At 47.5% G+C, this 18,490-nt stretch overlaps 2 protein-coding genes across 3 annotated transcripts in view; one reads left to right on the top strand and one right to left on the bottom strand.

The window, feature by feature from the left end:
* Positions 1–374: 374 nt before the first annotated feature.
* mat1a (methionine adenosyltransferase 1A) lies at positions 375–10,079 on the bottom strand. 2 transcript variants are annotated; one of them, XM_061228628.1, is made up of 9 exons: positions 9,882–10,079; positions 8,771–8,848; positions 8,049–8,171; positions 6,864–6,976; positions 4,847–4,990; positions 4,245–4,463; positions 3,582–3,764; positions 1,959–2,092; positions 375–865 (listed from the first exon to the last, which is right to left on the bottom strand). In XM_061228628.1, exons 1-9 carry the CDS (start codon positions 9,958–9,960, stop codon positions 763–765), a joined length of 1,176 nt encoding a protein of 391 aa, XP_061084612.1. In that variant the 5' UTR covers positions 9,961–10,079; the 3' UTR covers positions 375–762. The 2 variants fall into 2 exon arrangements, with proteins under 2 accessions (XP_061084612.1, XP_061084613.1); XM_061228629.1 differs by lacking the exon at positions 375–865 and having other exon boundaries at positions 1,955–2,092.
* A 5,782-nt stretch (positions 10,080–15,861) lies between these two features.
* dhx57 (DEAH (Asp-Glu-Ala-Asp/His) box polypeptide 57) overlaps positions 15,862–18,490 on the top strand; it is a 17,696-nt gene continuing 15,067 nt past the window's right edge. The window contains exons 1-4 of the mRNA XM_061227982.1: positions 15,862–15,979; positions 16,346–16,555; positions 17,208–18,052; positions 18,187–18,389. Of these exons, the coding sequence (XP_061083966.1) occupies positions 15,906–15,979; positions 16,346–16,555; positions 17,208–18,052; positions 18,187–18,389 (1,332 nt within the window). The 5' untranslated portion in view covers positions 15,862–15,905. The remainder of the gene's footprint in view (positions 15,980–16,345; positions 16,556–17,207; positions 18,053–18,186; positions 18,390–18,490) is intronic.

Raw genomic sequence — 18,490 nt, 5'->3', positions numbered from 1 at the left:
TAAGTCTATCCTTGTTATCTTTTATACATAGATACATATCAATCTGGTTGCCCTTCTCTGAACCTTTTCCAGTGTCTCCATATCTTTCTTTTAGTGTGGTCCCCAGAACAGCACACAGTGCTCCAAGTGTGGTCAATTAATAGTATTGTATAAGGTGAGTATAACTTCCTTGGACTTATACTCAATACTCCTAGCTATATATCCTAGCATCCAAATTTCCAATTCTCACACAGGTGACTTTATTTGGGAGATTTTATCCCCAAAAGTTAAAAGTATTTCACAGAAATATGCTGATGCTGCAGTATTTCAGGCAAAATATTGTGTATATAAAATATTGTAAATATAAGTGTAGGCTGGAGTTAGGCTCCACAGGCAAGAATTTATATCATTTATTTTGTACATTATGTCAGTGTGACTCATGCATGTCCACACTGATGCAGCTCAGGAATCATAAAACATTCATCTGATAATTAATTAATGTAATCTTCTTCACACTTGTACTTGTGTTTGATCTGCACTTCGTTGTACGTCGCTCTGGGTAAGAGCGTCTGCTAAATGCCTTGTAATGCAATGTAATAATTGATAATTGCATTTGTAAAATTACAGGAAAACTCAAAACAGAAAAGGTTTTACAGAAAGTGGGCTGACATTTGTATTTGGACACCAATTTTGGGAGTTGAGGTTGGACTGGCACGTTGGAGGGAAGCCCCCGTGTGCAGTGGGAGGTGGGGGGTCTGCTCCCTGGGGGGGCGGGGGGGTCCCTCAATATTTCAGCTCCTTGGCCTCCTCCCACGGGAAGTCTGCCCTCCCAAAGTGGCCATAGCAGGCCGTCTTCTGGTAGATCGGCCTCTTCAGGTTCAGATCCCTGAGAAACAGCCCAGAGTGCGTCAGAGTGCGTCAGAGTGCGTCAGAGTGCGTCAGAGTGCCTCAGAGTGCCTCAGAGTGCCTCAGAGTGCGTCAGAGTGCGTCAGAGTGCCTCAGAGTGCCTCAGAGTGCGTCAGAGTGCGTCAGAGTGCGTCAGAGTGCGTCAGAGTGCCTCAGAGTGCCTCAGAGTGCCTCAGAGTGCGTCAGAGTGCGTCAGAGTGCCTCAGAGTGCCTCAGAGTGCGTCAGAGTGCGTCAGAGTGCGTCAGAGTGCGCCAGAGTGCGTCAGAGTGCGTCAGAGTGCCTCAGAGTGCCTCAGAGTGCGTCAGAGTGCGTCAGAGTGCCTCAGAGTGCCTCAGAGTGCCTCAGAGTGCGTCAGAGTGCCTCAGAGTGCCTCAGAGTGCGTCAGAGTGCGTCAGAGTGCGTCAGAGTACGTCAGAGTGCGCCAGAGTGCGTCAGAGTGCGTCAGAGTGCGTCAGAGTGCGTCAGAGTGCAGCTGGCCCAGTGCCTCAGAGTGCAGCTGGGTCTATGCGCATGTGCTTATGTACGGCTGGGTCAGTTAAGTACATAGATGCTCTATTCTGGCCCTCAAATCCAAATTCGTCCTGGTTTTATTTTCTCCCTGTTAATTAACTGAACAATTTGTGCTCCTGATCATTGAGGACTGATGTCCCTCCTGGACAGTGATTTGAGTAATATGCCCTTGTACTTCCATCCAGCATCCTCCCAACTGTCAAATGTGTGTTACAAACCTGTGCCAAGCTCCTAAACTATAGCACATAGCACTGTGTCCCTGCTGATGTTTAACCTTGTGTTGAGAGAGTATTTGGCTAAAGCCTTAACCCTAATGGTTAAAATGGACTTAATAAGATCTTAGGTGCCAGCCCAGCCCTGCTGTAGCGTGTAGCTTGGTCTAGGGTGAGGCTGCTGGGTCTCTCCTTGGCCAGGGCTGAGACTGATGATGTCAGTGGGTAATTCACTGTACTACAGAGGTACATGAGTTACCATGATAATTACCCGTATGATGGCGTGATCACTGTGTTATAGTGTGAAGTTGTGCTGTTGGGTGAAGTTGGCTCTGTCTGAAGATGCTCACCTGATGATGGCTCCAGGTCGGAGGTCAAAGTTGTCATTGACAATGTGCAGCAGGTCCTTCTCTGATTTCTGGGATGAGCCGTAGGTGAAGAGGGAGATGGACAGAGGATGGGCCACCCCGATGGCGTAGGAGACCTGCAGTACACACAGGGACGGGCTTAACACTGATTTACATTTGGTATTTAGCTGACCCTTTAACCTAAGCTTTAATCTTACAGTTAATTAGACTAAGCCAGGGACAATGTGTGGTAATGGGCCTTGCCCAAGAGCCCAACAGCTGCACTGGTCATATTGTCATACAGTCAAGTGCCTTAGCCAATAGCCATGAGGACATGGGATTAGCGGGGACACGTGTGTGTGTGTGTGTGTGAGAGAGTGTGTGTGTGAGAGTGAGTGTGTGTGAGCGTGTGTGAGAGTGAGTGTGAGTGTGTGAGTGTGTGAGTGAGTGTGAGTGTGTGTGTGTGAGCGTGTGTGAGAGTGAGTGTGAGTGTGAGTGTGAGTGTGTGAGAGAGAGTGAGCATGTATGAGTGTGAGAGTGAGTGTGAGTGAGTGTGAGTGTGTGTGTGTGTGTGAGTGTGTGTGAGAGTGAGAGTGAGTGTGTGAGTGTGAGTGTGTGAGAGAGAGTGAATGTGTGTGTGAGAGTGTGTGAGAGTGAGTGTGTGTGAGAGTGAGAGTGAGTGTGTGAGTGTGAGTGTGTGAGAGAGAGTGAATGTGTGTGTGAGAGTGTGTGAGAGTGAGTGTGTGTGAGTGTGAGTGTGTGAGAGAGAGTGAATGTGTGTGTGAGTGTGTGTGAGAGTGAGTGTGTGTGTATGTGTGAGTGTGTGAGTGAGTGTGTGAGAGTGAGTGTGTGAGTGTGAGCGTGTGAGCATGTGTGAGAGTGAGTGTGTGAGTGTGTGTGAGTGTGTGTGAGCGTGTGTGAGTGTGTGTGAGCGTGTGTGAGAGTGAGTGTGTGAGTGTGTGAGTGAGTGTGTGTGTGAGTGTGTGAGTGAGTGTGTGAGTGAGTGTGTGAGAGTGAGTGTGTGAGTGTGTGTGTTTGTGTTAGTGTGTGAATGTGTGTGTGTGTGTGTGTGTGTGTGTGTGTGTGTGTGAGCGTGTGTGAGAGTGAGTGTGTGAGTGTGTGAGTGACTGTGTGAGTGTGAGTGTGTGTGTGAGTGTGTGAATGTGAGTGTGTGAGTGAGTGTGTGTGTGAGTGTGTGAGTGAGTGTGTGAGTGTGAGTGTGAGTGTGTGTGTGAGTGTGTGAATGTGAGTGTGTGAGTGAGTGTGTGTGTGAGTGTGTGAGTGAGTGTGTGAGTGTGAGTGTGAGTGTGTGTGTGAGTGTGTGAATGTGAGTGTGTGTGTGTGTGTGTGTGAGTGTGTGTGAGAGTGAGTGTGTGAGTGTGTGAGTGAGTGTGTGAGAGTGAGTGTGAGTGTGTGAGTGTGAGTGTGTGTGTGAGTGTGTGAATGTGAGTGTGTGTGTGGCTTTGTCTCTTTAGGCCTCACCTGTACCAGGACTCTCCTGCAGAGAGTGAGTGTGCGTGAGCGTGTGTGAGAGTGAGTGTGTGTGTGAGTGTGTGAATGTCAGTGTGTGTGTGTGTGTGAGCGTGTGTGAGAGTGAGTGTGTGGCTTTGTCTCTTTAGGCCTCACCTGTACCAGGACTCTCCTGCAGAGCTTGGCTTTGACCAGGGACTTGGCGACCCAGCGGGCGGCGTAGGCAGCAGACCGGTCCACCTTGGTGTAGTCTTTCCCCGAGAAGGCCCCCCCCCCGTGGGCCCCCCAGCCCCCGTACGTGTCCACAATGATCTTCCGGCCAGTAACGCCCGCGTCACCCTGCCGAAAACATACAAACCCACTGCTGCTGGTAAGATGTGCTCTACTTTACTGCAAGAAAATATATTTCTAAACACATCAACACAACAATGAATGTAACTATCTGGAAAGAGACCCTCTTGGTTGTGGAGTGGCATAGCTAACCTGACATGTTCAAATATGTTTATACATGCAAATCAAGTAATTGCATACATCTGCATACATATACCAATGGACAAACAAACATTCCATTTATATTATAAACACCTGGGGCCACATTTTAGGAACACACTGGTGTGTGTGTGTGTGTGTGTGTGAGTGTGTGTGTGTGGGGATGTGTGTGTGTGTGTGTGTGTGTGTGTGGGGGTGGGGGGTGTGTGTGTGTGATGCCATTTTTGGCCATCAGAAGGCGGGGTTTTTTTTGTTGTTGCTTCCAATACACCAGACAAGCTCAGTAAAGCATAGAAAAGTATGTGAATCTAAAGCAGTTGGGCGGCTGACCTGGGGTCCCCCGATGACAAAGCGTCCGCTGGGCTGCAGGTGGTAAATGGTGCGCTGGTCCAGGTACTTGGCGGGAACAACGGGCTGGATCACCTTCTCCTTGAGAACACGCTGCTGCTCCTCCAGCGTGACATCATCATCGTGCTGCACGGAGATCACCACCGTGTGCACCCTGAGGGGGATCACTGCCCCGCCCTCCTGGGCGTAGTGCACCGTCACCTGGGGGGGGCCAACCCAAACTCAGCCCAAATTCAGCCCTAACCCCAGCCCAAACTCAACTCCAAACTCAGCCCAAACTCAACTCCAAACTCAGCCCAAACTCAGCTCCAAACTCAACCCAAACTCAGCCCAAACTCAGCTCCAAACTCAACCCAAACTCAGCCCCAAACTCAGCCCACACTCGGCCCAAACTTAGCCCACACTCAGCCCAAACTCAGCCCCAAACTTAGCTCCAAAGCACAGCTCCAAACTCAGCCCTAAACCTGGCCTAAACTCAGCCCAAACTCAGCCCCATATTCAGCCCCAAATTCAGGCCAAACTCATCCCACCTCAGAGGTTCCAAAGATCCATTTCCGTGCCACCAGGTACCTGGATGCTCTTACCTGTGTCTTGGAGTCGGGGCGGAGCCATGGGACGGTCCCGTTTCGCCGGAGTTCGGCCATCTTAGCATTGAGTCTGTGAGCCAGGACGATGGTGAGCGGCATGCATTCCTCTGTTTCATCCGTGGCATAGCCGAACATCAGACCCTGAGAACACAACCACAGAGTCATAGCCGAACATCAGACCCTGAGAACACATCCACAGAGTCATAGCCGAACATCAGACCCTGAGAACACATCCACAGAGTCATAGCCGAACATCAGACCCTGAGAACACATCCACAGAGTCACCCCCTGACTACACAACCACAGAGTCACACCCTGAGAACACAACCACAGAGTCATAGCCGAACATCAGACCCTGAGAACACAACCACAGAGTCATAGCCGAACATCAGACCCTGAGAACACAACCACAGAGTCATAGCCGAACATCAGACCCTGAGAACACAACCACAGAGTCATAGCCGAACATCAGACCCTGAGAACACATCCACAGAGTCATAGCCGAACATCAGACCCTGAGAACACAACCACAGAGTCACCCCCTGACTACACAACCACAGAGTCACACCCTGACTACACAACCACAGAGTCACACCCTGAGAACACAACCACAGAGTCACACCCTGACTACACAACCACAGAGTCACCCCCTGACTACACAACCACAGAGTCACACCCTGACTACACAACCACAGAGTCACCCCCTGACTACACAACCACAGAGTCACACCCTGAGAACACAACCACAGAGTCACCCCCTGACTACACAACCACAGAGTCACACCCTGAGAACACAACCACAGAGTCACCCCCTGACTACACAACCACAGAGTCACACCCTGACTACACAACCACAGAGTCACACCCTGACTACATAACCACAGAGTCACACCCTGACTACACAACCACAGAGTCACACCCTGACTACACAACCACAGAGTCACACCCTGACTACACAACCACAGAGTCACACCCTGACTACACAACCACAGAGTCACACCCTGAGAACACAACCACAGAGTCACACCCTGACTACACAACCACAGAGTCATAGCCGAACATCAGACCCTGAGAACACCACATCAGAGTCACACCCTGAGAACACAACCACGTCAGAGTCACACCCTGACTACACAACCACGTCAGAGTCACACCCTGACTACACAACCACGTCAGAGTCACACCCTGACTACACAACCACAGAGTCACACCCTGACTACACAACCACGTCAGAGTCATAACCTGACTACACAACCTGACATAGTGGTCCTGAGAAGGCACAGGTGAGCGGACAGTCTGTCATCACACCTAGGGGGCGACATGGCTCAGGCAGTAAGAGCAGTCGTCTGGCAGTCAGAGGGTTGGCGGTTCGATCCCCTACCCGGGCTGTGTTGAAGTGTCCCTGGGCAAGACACCTAACACCAAATGCTCCTGACGAGCTGGTTGGGGCCTTGCATGGCAGCCAATCGCCGTGTGTGTATGAATGGGTGAATGGAGAAGCATCAATTCTACAGTGCTTTGGATAAAGGCGCTCTATAAATGCCTGCCATTTACCATTTACCATCACAGGCACATAGTGATAGTCAGGTCAGTAAAAACAGAAGTTAAGGAGAAACGTTGCTTTCTAGCTGTAACTGTCAGGACACATTGAGCAAAAATCTTATTTTTGTTTTTCAAAAGTAGAAACACGGTATTTGACAAGATATCATCATACTCGCAATAAAAAAAAGGTCAGACAGCCTGCTGAATGCTGTGAATGAATGCTGTCATGATGAAATGATACAATGTGGTTATCAGTCTGATACTCCTTTAAGGCCAGCGACAAACACGCGATAATCACATTTACATGGACAGGTAGTTTCACTGGCCGGTGCTGTTACGCTCTGTGTTAAACAGCCAACACCAGCATGCTAATGAGAACTGTGAGGCATATCCTCTTAAACGATTTTCTCTGTTTTCCCTGTATTCCCACTGCTGTGTGTCATATGCAGTGTTCCTGTTCAGGTGTGCTCACCTGGTCTCCTGCTCCAATGTCCTCCTCGTGCCGGTCGATGTGGACGCCTTGGGCGATGTCAGATGATTGCTGCTCCAGAGCAACCAGCACATTACAGGTCTTATAGTCAAAACCTGGGAGATAGATGGAGATTATTGTTATTATTATTAGATTTATCATAAGAATGATTATTTTAACATTATTATTGTAATAATACTATTGTAATATTATTAGTATGTATGTTTTGTATACTTTGCCAATAAGTACATTTGTATTCCATGCCAATAAAGCCATTAGAATTCAACTGAATTGAGAGCGAGAGAGAGAGGTTAATAAGAGCAGAAGAACAGAAAGGGTAAGGTCCTCCTCCCCTTCCCCTCAGGGACGGGGGTCCTGACCTATAGGATCATCTCTGCTCATTTGATTGACACTCTGTCAGTAACTGTATGCTTTTCCTTTGAGAATTTCTTATTTGACTTGTTTGATGTTTGAGCTGACAAAAGGTTCTGGTAATAAGTGAGCAAATCAAAGCCTCTCCCTGAGATTATGTGGAGTGTCAGGCTGGGGAATGAGTTTATTTATTAGTAAAGTACTATTGGTACAGTACTGTGCAGTGTGGTAAGTATGTGTGTGTGTGTGTGTGTGTGTGTGTGTGTGTGTGAGAGAGAGAGAGAGAGAGAGAGAGAGAGAGAGAGAGAGAGAATGTGACAGTGTGTGTGCGTGTTTGAGAGTGTGTTTGTGAGTGTGTGTGTGTGTGTGTGTGTTTGAGTGTGTGAGAGAGTGTGTGTGTGTGTGTGTGTGTGTGTGAGAGAGTGTGTGTGTGTGTGAGAGAGAGAGAGAGAGTGACAGTATGACAGTGTGTGAGAGTGTTTGAGTGTGTGACAGTGTTTGAGTGTGTGAGAGAGTGTGTGTGTGTGTGTGAGAGAGAGAGAGAGAGAGAGAGAGAGAGTGTGTGTGACAGTGTGTGTGTGTGTGTGAGAGAGAGAGTGTGTGACAGTGTTTGAGTGTGTGAGAGAGTGTGTGTGTGTGTGTGTGAGAGAGAGAGAGAGAGAGTGTTTGACAGTTTGTTTGTGTGTGTGTGTGTGTGTGTGTGTGAGAGAGAGAGAGCGAGTGTGTGTGTGTGTGTGTGTGTGTGTGTGTGTGTGAGAGAGAGAGAGAGAGTGTGACAGTGTGTGAGAGTGTTTGAGTGTGTGAGTGAGTGTGTACCTTTGGAGCAGTTGTCGTAGCCGATGTGCCTGATGGTGTCTCGGACCACGCGCTGGTAATCCACGTTACCGCTGGAGGTGATCTCCCCGCACAGCAGTACCATGCCTGTCTTACAGACCGTCTCTGCAGCGCCACACATTCAGGATGGACATGCATGCAAACACAGCAATCTATCAATCAGTTAAGTTCAACATCACAACATAACTAAAATCAGAGTGGTATTGTTTTTTCCCCCTCAAGCCAAGTAGAAATAAAAAGTGAATCGAAGCAAGCTGTTTTTAAAATGAAGTCTTGAACAACTCAAAAGTTTGATGTACTGACTCGAGGGTATTGGTTCTTTTTAAAGAATGGAACTTCCCAGCACTAGTTTAAGACTCTATGGTCAGTCAGTAGACACAGGACTGTCTGTAGCATGTCCGTCTGCATGTTTACCGACAGCTGCCAGGACTGTCTGGAGCTCGGGGTCTGTGGGAGCAGAGCCTTGCTTATTGGACAGCCTCTGGACATGGATCCAGCTGATTGGTCCCAGGCTATTGTTTGTGACTGTGATTGGTTAATATGTGTGTGCACCAAGGACAGAAGTGAGGAGTAGTGAAGCCTAAACTGGGTGGTGCTGCTGTAGTCAACACATACTGGTATTAACCAATCAGAGGTCACAGTTCTGTGCAGTAAAATGGCGCTGTGCTTTCAGACTGTGGCCCCGCCCCCTGCCCCGCCCTCACCACAGGCCACCTTGGCATCGGGGTCCACCTGCAGGTGAGCATCCAGAACCGCATCGCTGATTTGGTCACAGATTTTATCTGCCGAAGAAGAAGTAAAAAGGTCAGCTGCAGTGAAGTATCAGACCATATTCATCCCTTAAGTGTGCTACTCAGCTACATAGTACATAGTACATAGTGCGAGATGGCTCAGGCAGTAAGAGCAGTCGTCTGGCAGTTGGAGGGTTGCCGGTTCGATCCCCCGCCCGGGCTGTGTCGAAGTGTCCCTGAGCAAGACACCTAACCCCCAAATGCTCCTGACGAGCTGGTAGGGGCCTTGCATGGCAGCCAATCGCCGTCGGTGTGTGAGTGTGTGTATGAATGGGTAAATGAAGAAGCATCAATTGTACAGTGCTTTGGATAAAGCGCTATCTAAATGCCTGCCATTTAGTACACTTAACAGACCACATGCACATGGGTTCCCCTTTTAATCTGCAGAATAACACATCTGCACATTACATCAGACCGTAAAAAATACAAATCTCATCAGACTGTCTGTAGCGTATCTGTGCATGTTTATAGACAGCTGTTATGTCTGTCCATGTTTACATGTTTTTTTTTTGCGGCAGGTTCCAGGTGACAAGCCTTCTGCGTGGCATGATTACCCAGCATGCTGTGCGATAAGGAGGGCAAGGTCTGGTCAGTTCTCATACTGGCCGTGTCCAGCTGAACTCCTATCTCTGGTCAACACCATCCTGAGCAAACATTACCTAACAACACACACCCAAAAACGTTGTGTGTGTGTGTATAGCTCTACCTGCTCTGTGGAAAGTGTTTTGTTCGGTTTGTATGTATGTGTATATGTGTGTTTGTGTGCCGTGTTTATGTGTGTGCAGTGTGTGAGTGTGTGTGTGTGTTTGCATGCAGTGTGTGTGTGTATATGTGTTTGTGAGTGGTGTTTATGTGTGTATGTGTATAGCGTATGTGCTTGTGTGCAGTGTGTATGCAGTGTGTGTGCGCACTGTGTGTGTGTGTGTGTGTGTGTGTGCGTGTGTACAGTGTATGTGTAGTGTGTGTGCATAAAGCAGTATTAAAAAGTGGAAGCAGGTTCCAGCTGCTGTGCAGAAAGCCTCACCAGGATGCCCCTCTCCCACCGACTCTGAGGTGAACATGAAGGAGCCGTCGTCAGGGGCAAAGTCAATGAGCCGGTCCATGTTCTGCGTCTCTCCTGGGGGTCCGATTGGGGGGGTCTCTGGGCAGGCTGAGACTGAGGGGAAAGGAGGCCAGATATTCCTGTGGCTGGAGCACTCTGGCTTTCTGCTCTGGCTTTCTGTGGCAGGGAGATCCGGGGGCCAATCCACACACTCTCCTATATATGGTGTGGGGACCCACTGGTCATGTGACCTGCGGGGCGAGGGAGGGGACTGACACTTTTGGAGATTTCAGTTAACCCTTTACATGCCTCCTGTGTGGGGTCATCTAGGGCAGCAGGCTGGAGAAATGAGGAGCAATTTTGGTTTAACTCTCCCTCCCTGTCTTTCTCCCTCTCTCCCTCTAGAGAAGCCTGTTCTGCTGGAGTCAGGCAGGGATTGTGTGCTCTCTTTCACACCCAGCTCCCTGCAAAATTGATGCAGCCCCTCTAGTTCCACACAGCTCAGCGCCTTTACTTCTGTTCCCAGATACACTGAGCTTCATTCAGCAAATGATTGATCATAATTTCTCATTACAGATATTTTATCACTTTATCTTTGACTTTATCTCTGTCTTATCAAGGTAATTAACTGTGGAACTAATGGCATCTGTCATTCAAATGGCAAAAGGAGACAAGAGAGTAAATGTATTATTCTGTGTGAACATAGAACATAGAGTGTAGACCAGGTTCTTTTTATAATGGGACATAAGAATGGGTCTCCCATTTAGTCTTGTATCAGTGCCGGCTCTGTGAGTAGCAGAGATGGAAGAACATATGTGGGCATATCTCCATGCTGCTGCTTTGAGCTGGAAGGTCATCCTAACTAAGGGAACTTTGCAATTTGCTTTGGCATATTTTTGTCTTTTGAATAAAGCATTCAAATATTTACAGACTGCAGTAAACAGGAGTAGAGATGTTCAGGATCTTTGACATGAGGGTGGGGCTACAGAGAGCATCTCTGTTCCAATGCTTGCAGGACTGGACTGGACGTATGAGCAAGCAAGCAAAGCTGTATTTGTATAGCACATTTCACACAGAAACTCACAGCATTGCACTGTCCCTGCATTAGAGCAGGACAGTCACATGCAGACAGAGCTCCCTAACTGTGCTGAACATTATAACTGTGCTAAACACCCCAACCGTGCTGAACATTATAACTGTGCTGAACACCCTGACTGTGCTAAACATTATAACTGCTGAACACCCTGACTGTGCTAAACATTATAACTGTGCTAAACACCCTGACTGTGCTGAACATTATAACTGTGCTAAACACCATAACTGCACTGCCCAGCAGGAGAAGCTGAACTCTAGTAAATGAGTACTGCTGCATAGTTTCTGACAAACAGAGCAAGTCAAAAGGGTGAAAGGTGAACTTTGGCCTTAAGCTTGGGGTAGCTCACATTCTGGATTTTAAATTTTTTTATTTCAGTTTGGTCGAAAGAAACTTCTGGAAGTTTTTGAAAACATTTTGCACAAAAGAACTGCCAGGGCCAATGGAAATTATACACAACAATTTAAATAAAGGCAAAAACAAAACAAACATAAAGTGACCTGTCCCTGTAAACAGACTGCAGGATAAAGCTGGTTAGGCATTGCACATGTTTGTGCCACTGTGACCTCAGTCACTTTACCTTTGGGTGAATGAAACAAACCAGGTTACTGCTGTTCAAAGTGGACCACGTGTGTAGGCTACGTCCTAGTCATTTGATATAATTCAGCCCCTGGTCTGAATTGTGATTAGCTTCTTTTCAGAATAGGAAAGCTTGAATTTATTTGCAAAAAAAACATACTTTGTATCTAATTGTAGAAGAACTGTCTCCAGGTCGTGGGAAGATGGATGACCTCACTTCAGACAAAATTGAAGTGCTGAGAGCAGGAGATGGAAAGAGAGTAGCGCAGGATTTCACATAGAAGGCGGTCATATTGTTAGTGGTAGACCAGGTTCTGTGTCTGTGTGAAGTATCATTTAGCCAACAGTGTGTTTCTGTTCCCCGCTCAAACTTTACCAACAAGATTAGATAGGTGTGATCCGACCCCCTACAACACATACAGAGCTGTTTCTGTTCAAGGCTGGTCTTACAGGAGACTGTGTGTGTGTGTGTGTGTGTGTGTGCATATGCACATGTGTGTGTGTGTCTACATCTACATCTACATATCTACATCTAACCCTTCATAACTACCGTTGTTAATGTAGTCAGTAGCAAAATGATGTTCTGTGTGTGTATGTGTTAGTTGTGTGTGTGTGTGTGAGTGTGTGTGTGTGTGTATGTGTTAGTTATGTGTGTGTGTGAGAGTGTGTGTGTGTATGTGTTAGTTATGTGTGTGTGTGAGTATGTGTGTGTGTGTGTGTGTGTGTATGTGTTAGTTATGTGTGTGTGTGTATGTGAGAGAGAGTGTGTGTGTGTGTGTGTATGTGTCAGTTATGTGTGTGTGTGAGTATGTGTGCGTGTGTGTGTGTGTGTGTGTGAGTGTGTGTGTGTGTTTAGTTGCTGGATTGAGAACCAGTCAGGTCCAGTCTGTGGTGTCTGAGAGCCTCTGAGGTCAGGGCCAGGAGAGTGTGAGGAGAGCAGTAAAGCACAAGCTGTTTATTACAATTACACATTCATTTACTCATTAGAAACATTCAGTGACAGACATTTCGTAAATGTATTTATTTGTCTATTGTAGGGGGAGGTTAAAATGGCTGCCGGTATATTTCATTTTATTCAGTCAAACTGATTTGGCTCAATGGAAGTGATCAAGGTATTTGAGTTCAGCTGGTGGTATTTATATGGATATTATTATTTATGTATGTTTTCAGCCAAACTGACCAACCAGCCAATCAGCCAGCCCCTCCTGTGTGGGGCCTGTTGTACACCCGTATGATTGACTGCAGATTGTGGAGGTGTATGCACAGGCAGCCAATAGCTGTTGTGGAGTGTTCAGATTTGTAGGTGGAACTGAAATCCCTGTGACTGATAGGCTACCTTAAATGCCCCCGGGAGGGTAGGGGGACAGGTAGGCAGGTAGGCAGGTAGGTATGTCTTTGCAGACCTGAAGTGACTTGACGCTTGACCCAGACTAGGTGCCATATAAAATTAAAAAAATCCAATCACTTTAGCGCTAATCTCAGAAGTTTTCAAGACCTTAGACACAAGAAGTTAAATGGTCAGCACTTGTAACAGCCTGTTTGCCTGTTGAAAACTCTGCATTGTGCATTCATATCTTTGAAGAAATTGCCTACACACAAGCTTCACTGTTACTTTACAGTTTTTTTTACAATCATTTTGACACTACTTTTGGAGCCTTGAGGTTATTTTTTAAAACTGTAGACACAAAACTCACAATGGAGTTCAAAAATAATCACAATGACTGGATAATCAATTTTAAAAACACCTTTTTCAATTGCTTGAATACAATAAACATAAACCAAATATAATTGGTTTGCTGAACCAAGTCTCTTCCAAAGTAATTTTGTCAATAGATTTCTTTATCCTAAAACATTCATGATCTAAACATGGAATCAGTTCCCATAAAACTATGCTTTTAGAATAATGTTACACTTACTTCAGTAGTTGGGTTCATTTCTAGTTATATTGTAGATATGTTGTAATGAATGTTGTGAAATTAAAAAGTGTCAAAGTGTAACCTGTCACTTGGGCCCAGATGCAAACTCTGTAATCTTTTCACATCAGATCGTGTGTACGTGTGTGGCTTTTGGCACCGGAGGCTTAATAAGCTGCAGTACCTCCGGTAACCACTGGAGATTGCTTCTGGTGGGAGTCCCCGGTCCACCGACTTATATACAGCTAACTCAACGATCCTGCTTCGTGATATACCACCCAGTCTTGATAAAGTGCTTGATACTATCTAGTTTTTGGCACCAGGTACACTTAACATTAGTGGTGGGAAAATGGCGAGCCTTCTTGGGCTTATGAAGATACCTTATGTTTATACCTTTGTGTCTCTATATCCCTCTGACTATACTGTAAATTGTATTTTGTATTGTAAAGTGTACTTGATATTTCAATAAAAAGGAATGTTTTGTTATGTCATGGAGCAAATACAAAGATTTTAACAAACATGAGTTTCGTCTAGAATCCCCGGAAACAAAACCTTTGACCTTTGACGGGAGCGACTGAGAGAAGCGTTGCTGAAGTGCCGGTATTTCTTTCGAAGTCGGTTTCTGCCTTACGTTACTTTCTTGTAAAAGTAGTATGTTCTGTTCTATTGTAATTTAAATAAATCTGGATGCACATTTAAGCTTCATCGGAAGTGTTTCTAACCTCACAGTGAAACGTTTAACGTTCTGTATAAAGAAAGACAAGGCAATATCGGTTGGATATGGCAATGCTAGCTAGTTAGCTAGCATAGGTAAGTGCCAGCTAGTTGCATATGATATTGATTGCTTGCTAGCTAGCACCACTCTTCATTCCTTTTTAATTTAGGTGTTATAACGTTACTGAAAATATTTATTCTGCGATATATAGCTTTCTAACTTTCTAACACATACCTAGTTTAATTGACTGTCTGAAGCGCTAAGTTAATTCATCAAATGACGTAACGTTTAGCTTGCATAACCAGCATCGTTAGCCACATTGGCTACATCAGTCTATACATTATACTACCTATTTGTCTTGCTCCGAGGAAAACGTGGTTGAACCATGGAAAACTGTAGAACAGGGTATTAATATTAATATTATAATCTCTCGTATTTGTAATCAACCGGGTAAATGAAAAAGATAATGTAGATATTATAGCTGGTGAGGGCATTGTATTTCGAGCTAATATTTGCACGTTGCAAGCTACCTGTTTTTATCGTAGCAAAAGTTGGAGAAGAGTTTGGTTTTCATGATTATCAATTGTAATGGGCAGATAATGTTGCATTAAAGGATTACACCATCCTGAATACAGGTATCTCTTAAGCACTATACCAGAAAATCACATTTTGTGTGAAAAATGTTTTGTTTTGAGTTATTAGATATAGTACATAAGCATTTTGTTCTATTTAGATCAATGTTGAGAAGTCAATACCCTGTTCAATTATTTCTTATTGCAGGTTTGAAATACCTCTAAAGCAAATATTGAATATAATTTTTAAATGCTTATTACAGGAATGGATACATGTTCACCCTCACAAGGAAAACGCATGGCATTTGAAATGGGTTGGCTAAAATAATGCTACTTGCACATAACTGTATATTGGTATGATCTTTGAGTCTGACTGCTGGTGTTTGTGAGCATTATGTTTGTAGCTCATTTACTGCTGTTCTTCTGATAGGAGAGGGTAGAAATGAGCTCAAAGAGGAGTTACAAGCCCAACAGGGGTGGGGGCCGGTTCAACAAGCCTCGAGGAGGAAGAGGAGGAAGAGGAGGAAGAGGAGGAGGAGGAGGAGGAGGAGGAGGAGGAGGAGGCGGCGGCAGTCGGAAAGGAGGTTGCAGTGACTGGGATGATGGCGATGACTTCTGCTTGAACACAGGACCTGCCCACTCAAGCAGGTAAGACAGTACAGCAGACAGGACAGTACACCTCTCAATAGGAAACCCTGCATTTACAGCCTATCTCACTCTGCTGCATGAAAACTGCCTAGACAGTTACAGTGAGTTCTGGGTAATGCCTCACCCCAGTCTCTGTCTCTGTCTCTGTCTCTGTCTCTGTCTCTGTCTCTGTCTCTGTCTCTGTCTCTGTCTCTGTCTCTGTCTGTCTGCGTGGTTGTTGCATTGCGTGTTTATTCTGTTCTCAGGCCCGGTTCTACCAGAGGCAGCGCTGGGCGAGGACGGTCTCGGGGCGGGGGGAGTGGGCGTGGCGGGGGGAGTGGGCGTGGCGGGGGGAGGGGGCGGGACATGGGGAGGGGGCGTGGCAGGGGGAGGGGTCTGCCCAAAGCCTTCCAGAGTGAGCGGCCCAGACAGGGGCGGGACTTCAGCAGCCCCGCCGCCCGCCCCCCCCGGCCCGACCTGCCCCAGCTGCCCTTGCAGAGAATCCACATGACCTCTGACAACCAGGCTCAGGTCATGGAGCTGCTGCAAGAGCTGCAGACACACGACCTCCAGGAGGACAGGTGAGTGTGCGCTCTTATACAGGCAAGCTCTTATACAGGTGCGCTCTTATACAGGTGTGCTCTTATACAGGCAAGCTCTTATACAGGTGCGCTCTTAATCAGCACTCTTATACAGGCAAGCTCTTAATCAGCACTCTTATACAGGCAAGCTCTTATACAGGTGCGCTCTTAATCAGCGCTCTTATACAGGCAAGCTCTTATACAGGTGCGCTCTTAATCAGCGCTCTTATACAGGCAAGCTCTTATACAGTAGGAGGGACCTAATACAGTACTTAACACCATGGTATAAAATGGATGCGCTCTCTCTCATGGTGGGAAATGGCTGCCCTCTCTCTCTCTCATGGTGTAAAATGGCTGCTCTCTCAGGTACTCAGGCTCTGATGCTGAGGAAGAGCAGGATGAGGAGGAGTATGATGAGCTGGATTACCGTGAGGATGGGCAGTTTTGGGAAACGCGAGACGAGCCGGCGGAGTTTGCGGAGTTTGCGGAGAGCTCGGCCTGTGAGCAGGACTCTGAGGATGAGCAGCCCTCTGCCCAACCCGGAGTGTCCCTGTTCGCCGTGGGCCGTCTGAGCAGGTGCTGCCCCCTGCTGGAGCCTGGGTTCAAACACCTTTAATAACATTTACTCCCATTAAATACCAAACACACCTTTAATAACATTTACTCCCATTAAATACCAAACACACCTTTAGTAACATTTACTCCCATTAAATACCAAACACACCTTTAATAACATTTACTCCCATTAAATACCAAACACACCTTTGCTAATATTCATTCTCATTACCATTATTACCATTATTCAAAAGTTCAGTCAGCAGTTATGATATGAACTCTTGATTGTGTTGTGTTGATGGTGTGGTATGATAACGTAGGCCATTCCATGTCAGCTTCGGATTGTTGTAGCGCAGCACCCCTGATAATGATGAGTTATAAAGCTCCTGAGCTTCATACTTGTTTTGCTGAGTGTCATATCTCCGAAGGTAAACACATTTCGTGTCAATAGTTTTTGTGAATGAGTGGCCTGAGAGCACCTACTCATTGCGTAAGATAAACACATCACTCACCATTAGCTGAGATATAACTTATGGAATAGTCCATTTTGGGCACATTTAAACCCACCCTGAAAGCAACATCAGAAATTTAACTAGACCCTCTACCTCTTACATCCTTAATAAACTTTTCTAGAAAGATTTATCTTTGTCACTGAGTGTTTTTTTCTTTGCAGGTATGGCTTTGACCGGGAGCGCAGCCGGCAGGCCCTGGAGGCCGGGGGGGGGGAGGTGGGCGCCACGCTGGAGCGCCTCCTGCAGGAGGTGTTCACCCAGCGCTACGGGCCTCCCCCACCCCCCCCTGAGGCCCTCCCCATGGACGAGTGCCTGTCCCAGCGGCAGGAGGAGGCCATGGCACTTACTGCCATCTACGGCAACCGCTTCACCGAGCGCATTGCTGACCGCGTGTGGAGTGTGTGCCTGGACCCGCTGCTGTTCTCCCAGACCCTGGACCCTGCGCCCGGCCGACCCGCTCACACACACCCCCCCGCCCCGGTTCGGCTCCAGGACGTGTGCAAGTTCTACCTGAAGGGGTCGGGGTGTCGATTCGGGGACAGGTGCAGGTTAAAACACCAGCTCCCCACAGACTGCCCGCCTCCCCCCGGTGGCCCCCCCGGCCCCAGCCAGCCGGGCTTCAGCAGCTCCTCTCCCCCCGAGTACGAGCTGGAGGTGCGCTTCCCACTGGGCAGCCGCTACCCCTTCCAGCCGCCGCTGGTGGCCTTCAGCACCAGCGATGCGCGGCTGGGCGCGGCCGGACGGCTCTGCGTCTCAGAGCTGCTGTATGGGGAGGCTCTGTCCGCCGCCCGCGCCGGGGAGCCCGTGGTCTACACGCTCGTGTCCTGCCTGGAGGACGAAAGCAGGGTGACGGAGCTCCTGTCCGCCGCCCATCACAAGTACAGCACCCCGCCCCCTGTCCTGGCCCCGCCCCCCTCCGTCAGTTCCACAAAGACCAGGAACTCCAGGAGTGCCAGCGTCAACAACCACACCAACAGCAGCGTCAACAACAGCCGCTCCACACAGGGTAAGTGCTGAGACAGACCTGTGCTGCAGTGACAGACCAGTATAGTAAGAAAAAAAAAACATTGGTTTGTTTTTGATACTAATAATCATGGCAAATATCTAATATGTTTTCCTGTGTTTGTTTGTTTGTCTCAGTCTCTGTGAAGGAGGCAGAGCGGGAGGAGCCGCAGCCAGAGGAGGAGGAGGAAGAGGAGGAGGAAGAGGAGGTGACCCCAGTGCTTGTGGAGAGTGAGAGCTATGTTCACCTGAAGAAGAGAATGGCAGAGAAGTTTGAGAGCAGATCAGAAGGCCTTCTGCAAGACAACCGCAAGCTGTGCAGGGAGTTCAGCAGGAAACGGGTGAGTCCTGAAACAGGAAGTCAGCCTAGCTTGCCTTAGACAGGAAGTCGGCCCCAAAACCCATAATCTGTATGAGAAATAAAGCTAGTGCCATTCAGATT

Source organism: Conger conger, chromosome 18, assembly GCF_963514075.1.
Source record: "Conger conger chromosome 18, fConCon1.1, whole genome shotgun sequence".
Lineage (NCBI taxonomy): Eukaryota > Metazoa > Chordata > Actinopteri > Anguilliformes > Congridae > Conger > Conger conger.
This window is presented reverse-complemented; position numbering and strand designations above follow the sequence as displayed.